Here is a 12382-nt window from a genome sequence, read left to right as displayed (position 1 = left end):
CTCGGTTATTGATGTCCAATTATTGCTAATGGTCATGGGGAACAATTTAACTTGCGCCTGCACCACACATAAACCATCACCTTGTTAAACGGTCTGTGTCGGCCGGGTTTCACTTTGCAGTTTCTAAAGCAAGAAAATGTTTTCTGTTCCAGATTTCCGTCGAAGAATCAACGAACAGTTTAATTGTGAAAGTTGCTCGAGAGGCAGTGATGAATATTAACATCCCCCAGGGCCTGTTCATGAAGGTCCTCGGATTGTTTCAGATAGACATCACTGTCGGAGGCCTCTTTGGCGAGAGTTTGGTTGTTAAACAGGTGGCTTACTTTGCGTGGTATATTTCCTAATGGCTTGTTTCATTTTCAGACTGTTTGCAAGTCACATTATCTATGTGACATATGCCATCTCTGGGGCAGGTTAAACATAGAAACATAGAAAGTAGGTGCAGGAGGAGGCCACTAGGCCCTTCGAGCCAGCACCACCATTCATTGTGATCATGGCTGATCATCCACAATCAGTAACCTATGGCTGCCTTCTCCTCGTATCCCTTGATTCCACTAGCCCCAAGAGCTCTACCTAACTCTCTTTTAAATTCATCCAGTGAATTGGCCTCCACTGCCTTCTGTGGCAGAGAATTCCACAAATTCACAACTCTCTGGGTGAAAAAGTTTCTTCTCACCTGAGTTTTAAATGGCCTCCCCTTTATTCTTAGACTGTAGCCCCTAGTTCCGGACTCCCCCAGCATTGGGAACATATTTCCTGCATCCTACTTGTCCAGTCCTTTTATAATTTTATTCGTCTCTTTCAGATCCCCTCTCACCCTTCTAAACGCCAGTGAATACAAGCCCAGTCTTTCCAATCTTTCCTCATATGACAGTCCCTCCATCCCAAGGATTACCCTCGTGGACCTATGCTGCACTGCCTCAATCGCAAGGACGTCCTTCCTCAAATTAGGAGACCAAAACTGCACACAATACTCCAGATGTGGTCTCACCAGGACCCGATGCAACTGCAGAAGGACCTCTTTGCTCCAATACTCAAATCCTCTCATTTTGAAGGCCAACATGCCATTAGCTATCTTAACTGAAAGCTGTACCTGCACACTTACTTTCAGTGACTGGTGTACAAGGACACCCAGGTCTCGTTGCACTTCCCCTTTACCTAATCTGATACCATAATCTGCCTCTTTGGTTTTGCCGCCAAAGTGGATAACCTCACATTTATCTACATTATACTGCATCTGCCATGCATCTGACTTATCCAAGTCACCCTGCAACCTCCTAACATCCTCTTTGGAGTTCACACTGCCACCCACCAGCTTTGTGTCATCTGCAAACTTGCTCGTGTTACTTCTAATTCCATCATCCAAATCATTAATATATATCGTAAAACGTTGTGGCCCCAGCACCGAGCTTTGCGCCACTCCACTCCCCACTGCCTGCCAATCTGAAAAGGACCCGTTTATTCCTACTCTTTGCTTCCTGTCTGCCAACCAATTCTCTATCTGAGTCAATACCCTACCCCCAATACCATGTGCTCTAATTCTGCTCACCAATCTCCCATGTGGGACTTTATCAAAGGCTTTCTGAAAGTCTAGATACACTACATCCACTGGCTCTCCTTCATCCATTTTACTTGTCACATCCTCAAAAAATTCCAGAAGATTAGTCAAGCAGGATTTCTCCTTCATAAATCCATGCTGACTTGGATCAATCCTTTTACTGCTATCCAAATGCGCCGTTATTACCTCTTTAATAATTGACTCCAGCATCTTCCCGACCAGCGATGTCAGGCTGACTGGCCTATAATTCCCCGTTTTCTCTCTCGCTCCTTTCTTGAAAAGTGGGATAACATTAGCTACCCTTCAATCCACAGGAACTGATCCTGAATCAATTGAACATTGGAAAATGATCCCCAATGCGTCCACGATTTCTAGAGCCACCTTCTTGAGAACCCTGGGATGCAGACCATCAGGCCCTGGGGATCTATCAGCCTTCAGTCCCATTAGTTCTCTTAACACACCTAAAGAAGCACTTACTGTCCTTCTTTATATTTTTAGCCAGCTTACCCTTGTACTTCACCTTTTTAGCCCGTATTGTCCATTTTGTTATCTTCTGTTGGCCTTTGAAAGTTACCCAATCCTCTGGCTTCCCGCTACACTTTGCTATGTTATACATCGTTTCTTTTAGTTTTATTCCATCCCTTCCCTTGTCAGCCACGGTTTCATGTGCTGTGTTGGGGGGAGGAGGGAGTCTGGGTCACGTGTGCTGTGTGGGATGCAATCGTGTGTGATGTTCAGGAGAGTCTTGTGTGCTTTTGGGGGTGGGGGGGGGTGTGGGGTGTCACGTGTACTGTGCGAGGTGGTAGTCACGTGTGCTGTTCAGGGGGTAGTCACGTGTGTTGTGAGAGAAGGTGGTCACATGTGCGGGGTGGGGTAGTCACGTGTGCTGTGCGGAGTGGTCACAGGTGCTGTCCAGGGGGGGATCACGTGTGCTGTGCGGGATGGTCACATGTGCTGTCCGGGGGGGGTCACATGTGCTATGCGGGGTTAGTCACGTGTGCTCTGCGGAGTGGTCACAGGTGCTGTCCAGGGGGGATCACGTGTGCTGTGCGGGATGGTCACATGTGCTGTCCAGGGGGGTCACGTGTTCCTATGCGGGGTTCGTCACGTGTGCTGTGCGGGGTGGTCACAGGTGCCGTGCTTTGTGTGGGGAGTTGTGTGTGCGGCCCAGGGGATATCAAACATGCTGTAGTAGTTTTGGTCAAGCCCCATGTCATTACACTGGCTGAGTGGTTATCCTCTCCTGGTGCCATGGTGGTTGGGTATTTTAGGCAGGTTTGAAGTCGGTAAGAGTGGCTCACCTTTGATCATTGACTGGCTCGGATCTGCTTGGTGCTGCTCCAGATTAACCCCAGACTGGATGCCTGCCTGCGAGGGTGGAATTGGATGAACAGCGAGGACACGATAAGAGAGACCATCGAACATGAGGAAGGAATGCAGTGCTTCTCCGAGCTGGAGAAGGGCTCCTACTACCCTGGGCACGGCTCAGCCTCATTTCTCCTGAGTTACGGTAGGCCCCTTCTCTGGAGTTGAATCAGGATCTCAATATCACACTCATTCATGTGGATTAGGAGCAAGAATAGAGCGCTCAGCCCTCATGCCTTCTGCCATTCAGTGAGATAATATCTAATCTGACTAACTTCAACCTAGTCTATCCACGGTAATCTTTCAACCCTGATAGGCGATGTAGGTGTGACACAGAGAATTCTTTTATTTGTAAATGTCTTTAATTTTAATTCAATAAAACTAGTTTTCTCCCTTTTGATTCTCCCTTTTGATTCTCGGTCCTAATCAGTACTCTTTTTATGACCTTGGATCTCGATTTTTAGTCAATTGAATTTCAGTTTTAGTCCAAATGTGTAGGAAGGAACTGCAGATGCTGGTTTACACTGAAGATAGACAAAAAACGCTGGAGTAACTCAGCGGGACAGACAGCATCTCTGGACAGAAGGAATGGGTGACGTTTCTGGTCGGTCAAGTCTGAAGAAGGATCTCGATTCGAAATGTCACCCATTCCTTCTCTGCAGAGATGCTGCCTGTCCTGCTAAGTTACTCCAGCATTTTGTGTATCTCCAGTTTTGGTCCACCCTTCCAAAAGTTACACTTTGCTACATACTTTATAAACCCTTGCTGTCTACGAGGTATGGGCCAGAGGTATTCCGCTAAACATTCCACTGAGAGGCTGTTTCCACTAGTGGGAGAGTCTTGGACTGGACATCATAGCCTCAGAATTAAAGGACATTCATTTAGGAAGGAGATGAGAAGATTTTTTTTAGTCAGAGGATGGTGAGTCTGTGGAATTCTTTGCCACAGAAGGCTGTGGGGGCCGTCAATGGATATTTTTAAAGCAAAGATAGATAGAGTCTTGATTAGTACGGGTGTCAGGGGTTAAGGGGAGAAGGCAGGAGAAAGGGTTTGGGAGGGAGAGATAGATCAGTCATAATCGAATGGCAGAGTAGACTTGATGAGCCGAATGGCCTAATTCTGCTCCTATTACTTACTTATGACTTTGCTACATACTTTATTAACTCTTGCTGTCTACGAAGTTTGCGCCAGAGGTATTCCGCTAAAAATGAATGACTGCTATCTTTAAACCGTAGATACACAAAGGGGAGGCTGGGAGGTGAACATTGATCTCTCCATCCGCCCATCTCAAGACACAGGGGTGTTAGTTGCCTTGGTAAACGGAAGCAGTGTCCCACTGTCGCTGGCCATCATGGATGTGAGCCCTACTGTACAGGTAACCAAGGCCAGTTGGGGTTCGAAGGTCGCGGGATAGAGGCCACTTTGAAATTCTGCTCAACAAGACTCTCGTGATTGAATCTCTTTATCATTGCAAATGGTTGATTGCCTCCTCAGGGTATTGTGTTAGCTATCGAGAACGAGGTGGTTTACAGACTAGACCAGTTGCCACTGTGTGCTGGTGACAAGCTGCTGATTCAACTCATTGCCACAGAAGAGCGGATAGTCTTGGAGTCTTCAGGGGTGATCGGGTACAGCTCTTTGGCAATGCCGCAACTTGCTGAGCGTCTACGCACCCTCGACCTGTACATGCGCCAGTCGGTGCTGACCTACTTGGGTGGAGTACCAGGTAAAACTTCTGCATACCTTTTATTCCATTCAAAGTCCAGTGCAGCTCTCCAGCCTGTATTACTGTAACTCCAGCGCCTAATGTTTCAACACCATGGTGTCAGCATTGAAAAAAGGGAAATTCCAATGTCAATATTTTGACCTGTCACCCTATAGTTGCAGACCTACCATTCTGCGATGCTATTGTACTTCCAGGGGATCATTAGAAGCAGCTGATTACCTTCCAGGGCATCCTGTTAGGCCACCTTATATTTCATTGACAAATTACATAAAGCAGACAGCATCTGGCATGAGATGCAAAAGGACGCAAAGTGCTGGAGTAACTTAGAAAGTCAGATAGCGGTCTCTGGAGAACATGGACTAGTGATGGACCAGTTTATTTCTCCCCCCTCCCCCATCCCCATCTCTAATTTCAGTCTGAAGACGGTTTCTGACCCGAAACGGCACCTATTCTTTTTCTCTTTGAGAAGCTGCCTGACCCGCTGAGTTACTCCAGCATTTTGTGTCTATACCCAGTCCACAAGGTAATGGATTGCCTTGCACATCCATTATCTGCCTCCAAACAGATGGTCTGATGTTCAAAATGACACCAAGTGTTGGAATAACTCATCAGATCTTGCAGCATCCCTGGAGAACATGGATAGGTGATGTTTTAAGTTGAGACCCTTCCTCAGACTTGATGTTCGTTGTCTTGTGATTCTTATGGCTGGGATGTTTCTGGGGTTTCTGATGGGGACTTGATGAGCAAATGGATTTCACCCACTGCTATTAGGTCTGCGCCAGAGCAAGTGGTATAGAGGTAGGGAGGGGAAGGAGAGACACCAGGGCAGCTCCAGGGGAAGTAGACCAGGCTCCCAAAGGTTAATAACTCAGGTTGCAGTGTGAGTGTTAGCAGTGTACAGAGATTAAGGTCCATATTGGATTGATTAGTAGGACTAGATATATAACAGGTATAACAGAGCTTTATTTGTCGTTCGGTACCGAAGTACCGAACGAAACTACATAGCAGTCATAGAAAAAAAAAGAACACAAGACACATAACCCCAACACAAACGTCCATCACAGTGACTCCAAACACCCCCTCACTGTGATGGAGGCAACAAAACTTCCACTCTCTTCCCCACGCCCACGGACAGACAGCTCGTCCCCGACCGACCCGCACAGTCCCCGCACCGGGCGCTGAAACGTCTTGCGGCCGAACCGGGCGATGAAAGGCCCGCGACCAAGCCTTGCGCAGCTAAGTCCCGTGGTCGAGCCGCACCGGGCGATGTCAAGTCCGCAGCCGAGCCGCACCAGCGATGTTACGTCCCGTGGTCGAGCCGCACCAGCGATGAAAAGCCCCGCAGCCGAGCTGCACCGGGCGATGTTAAGCCCCGCAGCCGAGCTGCACCGGGCGATGTTAAGCCCCGCAGCCGAGCTGCACCGGGCGATGTTAAGTCCAGCGGCCAAGCCGCACCGGGATGTGAAGTCCAGCGGCCAAGCCGCACCGGGATGTGAAGTCCAGCGGCCAAGCCGCACCGGGATGTAAAGTCCAGCGGCCAAGCCACACCGGGCGATGTTAGGCCCCGCAGCCGAGCCGCACCCCGCGCCGTGAGGAAGAGAAAAGTCCCCCCCCCCCCACACCACCACCCCCTCCCACACATACACAACCAAAAAATATATATAAAAACCATCCCAACACCGACACACAACAAAAAAAGGGGAAAAAAAGACGGACAGACTGCTAGTCAGCCGCTGCCGTTAGGCGCCCCGAAGGTTTGCACTACAATTTATAATAATGTCCATATAAAAAGCTCATATAATATATTATATAATATATCTGTAACATATGTTTATATATATAATATATAATATGTCCATATAATAGGGTATATAGGTCCATCTGGCCAAGTTTGAATGCTTCACCTCTTGCTGTTGTCTAATCCTGACCTAGTGGTCACTATCCCTCAGTATAGGGGACACAGCAGTAGAGTTGCTGCCTTACAGAACTGGGTTCGATCCTGACTACAGGTGCTGTCTGCACAGAATTTTTACGTTCTCTCCGTGACCGCTTAGGTTTTCCCCGGGTGCTCCAGTTTCCTCCCACACTCCCAACAACTTAATTGGCTTCGGTAAAAATTGTAAATTGTCCCTAGTGTGTAGGATCGTGCTAGTGCATGGGGATCGCTGGTTGGCGTGGAGTCGGTGGGCTGAACAGCCTGTTTCTGAGCTATATAACTCAGATTAAACATAATAAACATAATAAAATAAAATAAAATCTTGGCCAGAATGAAACTCATAATGCTGCATTGTCCCATTGAACTGTCGGTAGTACTCAAGGTCTCATTGTTTTATTGCCAGATGTTCCAATGACTGCTGCACCGGTTACTGCCTTCTACCAAGGCTGCATGGATGTCCACATCAACGAATATGTCCTGGACCTGGATGAGGCTCAAAACAAACACCATGGTATCACCTCACACTCCTGCCCTCTGCCGACTTAGCCAATGGCAATGCCTTCTTCATCTTGAGCATCTGCTGAATCAATAATACGTCTCGGATGTCCCTTGTATGCCTGGGAGGTGGGGGAGGGAAAGCAAAACAAAGCAGTCTGGCAGTGAAGATGTTGAAATTCCAAAGTATGTGACTAGGCTCGCGTCTCTGCAGGTTGCACATGTTTAATTGCAAGCAATTTTTAACCATGGAAAGCATATTCCGTTAACTGGGAAGCTGAGTTGGGAGGGTTGGATCGATGCTGGATAGCCCATTACAATATTGGCACATTGATCATGGAGATTGCTCAGCTTAGTGCCTTTATATACAATACTGTGCTATATCCTCTGTATACACCTGTAAACATTGTATGATATTTCAATGCAGAGGGAAAGATGCTTCACATAATGAAAGAATACTTGCCTAAAATGTGCTCAGATCATTGGTTATCTGCTTTATGTGTGAATTTGTTCGTTTCAGGAGTGAGATCTGTCCTGATAATAGGGGTGGCATTAGATAAACTGGGATATTTTCTTTGGTGTGTAGTAGGCTAAGAGGTGGCCGTATTGAATTGTACAAGATCATGTGGGGCATGAATAACGTGAAACCTCACAGGTGTATGTCACCTAATATGAGAGAATGCCACGTTCATACCGTTGGGTTACGAGCTACCCAAATGAAATATGAGGTGCTGTTCTTTTAATTTTGGTGAGGCCTCACTCTAGCAATAGAGGAGGCCTGGGAACAGAAAGGTCAGTATGGGAATGGAAAGGGGAGTTAAATTAGTTAGCAACCAGGAGATCCAGCATGCCTTGGCAGACGAGCCTACATATTTAACAAACCAGCTGCCAAGGCTATTCTTGGTCTTGTCCTTTTATCTGCAGTTCCTTGTATCTCCAGTGGAAATGGTATGTGTTTATGTATGAAGGATACTTTGTTGTCATAGATGACAAGTCACAGTGTTATTCTTTGTTTTGCATACACAAGGTATGCAAAGAGTCGCCACATAAAGGGCGCCGACATACAAGAATTAACAAGAATCTGAGCAACAACGGGAGAAATGAAAGGTAAAAGGAGAGACTCTTTTCAATAATCCATTTTAAAATCCCACTTTTCAAATAACAGTCGTTTTTTTAACGATTGTATGATTTAAGGACCTCCAGTTTAAATTCCATTTGGAATATTTTGGAGGACCAAGAACCAAGGAGAAAGTTTACCCCAGCAGGGAGTCGCGCAGTAGTGATCATCTGGATCCAGGTTAGATTATTGGTGGAAACAGCACCATCAAGCGTTGAATTCGCCAGACCGGAGAGGTGGCTAATCAGCAGAGAACCCGAAGGAATTGAAAGATTATACAGAAAGTCGTTACCTGGCATTGGGACGCCCGTGTTTTGTAAAAAAACAACGCCAGAGAGGTGGAGAGCGGGAATCCCATCTCACAGTATATCTCACTCACTCACATCTGATAGTTTTGGGTACTATCATAACGTTTAAGAGACATTTGGACAGGCACGTGTATGGAAGAGATTTAGAGGGAAGATAGGCACAAAATGCCTAACTCAGCGGGTCAGGTAGCATCTCTGGAGAAATGGAATGGGAGAAGCAAACTAAAGGTATGAAAATGTGTATTTGTTTTGGATCTTTTCATGCCTCTGGTTCCTCTCTCCCCTGACTCAGTTTGAAGAAGGGTCTCGACCCGAAACGTCACCTATTCCTTCTCTCCTGAGATGGTACCTGACCCGCCGAGTTACTCCAGCATTTTGTGGCTATCTTCGATGTAAACCAGCATCTGCAGTTCCTTCCTACACAGAGCATTAGAGAGATATGGGCCAAGCGCGGGCAGGTGGGACCATGGGTGTAGATGGGGCATGTTGGTCGGTATGGACAAGTTGAGCCCAAGAAAGAGAGAGAGAGTGGGGAACAGTCTCCCAAAGAGATAATACTGGCTGAGTGCGGCGCTCCTTCATCACTGCCCCTCCTAACAGTGCGGCGCTCCCTCGTCACTGCCCCTTCCAAGAGCGCGGCGCTCCCTCGTCACTGACACTCCCTCTGCACTGCAGGAGAGACACATCGGAGATCTCACAGTGGAGATCATCGCTCTAAAGCCGATGAACGTCATTAAATCCGCCGGATCCCGCATCTATTCATGAGGGGGGCATCAATGGGCCCACAGCCCTCGCCCAAGAGTCCGCTCTGCTTCAGGGCGCACACTGGCTCCAATATCTGTGCGGCCGCAGAAACGGACAGAATCTCAGGGTAGAGTTGGTGAGCAGAAACAAAGAACCGCAGGTGCTGGTTTACCCAAAAGGAATATCCCATCGTTTAAGAAAGACTATCCCATCGTTTAAGAAACAGTTGGACGGGTACATGGATTGGACAGGTTTGGTGGGCTAATGGACCACGTGCAGGCAAGTGGGACTAGGGTAGCTGGCACATTGTTGGCCGGTGTGGGCGAGTTGGGCCTAAGGGCCTGTTTCCACACTGTATCAATCTATGACTCTATGACACAACAGCGAATCAGGCAGCATTTCTGGAGAACATGGATAGGTGACGGTTCGGGCTGGGAGCCTTCTTCTGCCGACTCGCTGAGTTACTCCATCCAGCACTTTGTATCCAGTAGGATTGGGATTCCCTGGTCTTAGGGTCAAAGCGCGACAGTGGAAACGAAGCCGAGACAGACACATTGTTCGAAACACAAAATTATTAATTTTATTCATTTTATAATGTACAATTGAGTCCGGAGAAATCAGAGAATTAGCACAAAACAAGAAGCACCGACCTCTGTGTGCAACTGCTGAATCCCAGAGGGATTTAAAAAAAAAAATCCATAGACTGACCTCGCCACTGCTTGTTCAACATCAAGCCGTCCTCGTAACATCCACATAAAAATTCACTACACATTAAAACAGATTGTAAAAAATACAAAAAAAAACATATATATAGAGAAAGCCTCTTAGGCGAGCGGAGCATCAAGTCATTCTAGTGTACAATATGCCATTTATAAAACCCTGATAATAACACTCTGCCACAGATGGGAACTGAACACCGTAACACGGGGAACGCATAGCTGGTCACAACACCGGGCGACTTGGCAGCTCAGGAGGGCTGGTGGGGCAACACACTATCCCATCAGCAGCGACCCCAGTGGGTGAAATTCCTTACCTACAGCAACACAGCCCAGCGGTGAGCTCTGAATACTGTCCCGTATCCCTTTCTGCACCCACACTTACCAGTATTTTACACCCGGGACACGGTGGACTCGTTACTACAACCTAACTTCAGACAGTTACAGTGGATGAAACACAGACGCCTGATGTTACCAGGACATTCACTGACCGGGCAGCTGACTCTTGACTGGAATTAGTCAGCCAAGGTGCATCTGAAGCAAACAGCGCCGTCCGCTCCCAAAAGCAGCAGTTATCAAATGGAATAGTGTTTGATTTACGCCGCACACTCACATGCATATACGTGTGCACACAATAGTTCCTTCATTGTCACGCCTACCAAGGTACAGTTACATTCCTTTGCATACAGTGTAAGAAAATAGCTGCAGATGCTGGTACAAATCGAAGGTGTTTATTCACAAAATGCTGGAGTAACTCAGCAGGTCAGGCTGTACACAAGTACACTGCCCGGTTAGTACATTATGCAGCTGGCGCCATTTCACGGTCCCAATTGCAGGTAGCTATGAAGGCCTGTCGTATCAACAGAAACATCACGCCCCCTTCTCTCCCCATTCACACATAAAACGTGTGTGCGTGCATAACACAGGATGGAAAGCACCGGCTGCTATTGGTACGCGTAGTAACTAACACGTGTGCAGGGAGGGGGGAAAGTGGTCAATATCAGCTTCACAAGGCTGAGGCTTGAGGTGCTGCCGGGAGCAGTCGTGTGACAGTGAGTCACATTCCCCGCTCCCTCCCATCATCAACCTCGGGGCCTTCAGATTCCCGCCCTCCATTCCCACAGTCTGAAGGGTCTCGACCCGAAACGTCACCCATTCCTTCTCTCCCGAGATGCTGCCTGACCTGCTGAGTTACTCCAACACTTTGTGAATAACTCCATTCCCACCCACCGGGAGAGAGCTGTACAGGGACGACATTCTCCCTGACCACAGACTGGAACATTGATTGCAAGGAGCTGGTTGCATACAGAATATTAGTAAACCTTCGTTAAAGAACGCGTGGAATAATGCCGTTTAATGGCAATTAGCAGCTACGGTAAAGGTTGGAAGCTAGCGGAGGTACTGGCAGTCAGACAAGAGCAGGAGAGATTAAGAACAGTGTATAATCCATAGCACCTTGGTGTACAATTTCATAATATATACCAAATAACAGGGCTGACGTTACAAAGCCTGTGGGCACCGGTTTGGAAACCTGATTTGTAGGATACAGCGTCCCTGGAGTTTCAGATGGGAGGTTTTCTCTGGCAATACGTCTTTGTAAATTCAGCCCCCTTACATGAACCGTGGAGCCCATGAAAAGAATCACCATCGCTTACACATCACACCACGGTGTCTTTCGTCACGCGAGAGACCCTGCCGTCTTTTACAGCTTCTGAGATCAACTTGGTCAAACCCATGGTCAGCAAATCTTAAATAGAAATATTTAGTATATATTATACAGGTACGGCGAATAGATGGGAAATGAGTTAAACAGCCACTGGCAGAGGGTGGTTTCGGGGGAGGGGGGGGGCTGGAGATTGGGGAGGGTCCGCCTAGAGAGAGCGTCCAATCTACCCGAGCTCACAACTAACTGCAATCGGAGATAGTCCCATCTGTGCAGGTTCTGCTACCGCCCGCTCCACACCCATTAGTGAAGACTCCTGAATCCTACGCCCTATTTACAGACTTTTAACTCTCTGCCATCCCTTCGCCGAACTGTAGTTATTTTCTGTTAATATTCAGTGCTTCGTTTGAGTGAACAAGGTGCGGTTTAGTATGCCAACAGCGGGAAGCTTATATCATGGTTCTGAGAGCGGAGGACACCAGGACATTGCAGGATAAAACGTTTGCTTTCATTTCTCCGTTTCTATTGCTATGCACTTGTTTCTTTTTGGGATAATAGAGGTGAGGTACACAGGATATTGTCATATTGCTTTATTATAGAATTAGCACCATAGTCCGAGGGAGGATTGCAAGCCACTTAACACGCTGAGGGAGCTCCAGCACTTTACGTTTTCTTCATGCAGACTTGACAGCGGCTGATTCGCGTCCGCAGTTCCCCCGCCTTCAGTGTCTCCGATTCCGGTTTCCTGAAATAG

General features: G+C 47.5%; 2 protein-coding genes across 2 annotated transcripts in view; one reads left to right on the top strand and one right to left on the bottom strand.

Annotated features, from left to right (window-relative positions):
- The window catches only part of LOC144595119 (vitamin K-dependent protein S-like), a 28155-nt gene extending 20606 nt beyond the window's left edge, over positions 1 to 7549 (top strand). The window contains exons 11-15 of the mRNA XM_078402196.1: positions 153 to 314; positions 2903 to 3068; positions 4159 to 4298; positions 4418 to 4649; positions 6989 to 7549. Of these exons, the coding sequence (XP_078258322.1) occupies positions 153 to 314; positions 2903 to 3068; positions 4159 to 4298; positions 4418 to 4649; positions 6989 to 7131 (843 nt within the window). The 3' untranslated portion in view covers positions 7132 to 7549. The remainder of the gene's footprint in view (positions 1 to 152; positions 315 to 2902; positions 3069 to 4158; positions 4299 to 4417; positions 4650 to 6988) is intronic.
- A 2296-nt stretch (positions 7550 to 9845) lies between these two features.
- The window catches only part of LOC144595118 (uncharacterized), a 144930-nt gene continuing 142393 nt past the window's right edge, over positions 9846 to 12382 (bottom strand). Inside the window, exon 52 of the mRNA XM_078402195.1 lies at positions 9846 to 12373. Within this exon, the coding sequence (XP_078258321.1) occupies positions 12292 to 12373 (82 nt within the window). The 3' untranslated portion in view covers positions 9846 to 12291. The remainder of the gene's footprint in view (positions 12374 to 12382) is intronic.

Source organism: Rhinoraja longicauda, chromosome 7 (assembly GCF_053455715.1).
Source record: "Rhinoraja longicauda isolate Sanriku21f chromosome 7, sRhiLon1.1, whole genome shotgun sequence".
Lineage (NCBI taxonomy): Eukaryota > Metazoa > Chordata > Chondrichthyes > Rajiformes > Arhynchobatidae > Rhinoraja > Rhinoraja longicauda.
Note: the sequence above shows the minus strand (reverse complement) of the source record. Positions and strands in the feature narration are given on the sequence as shown.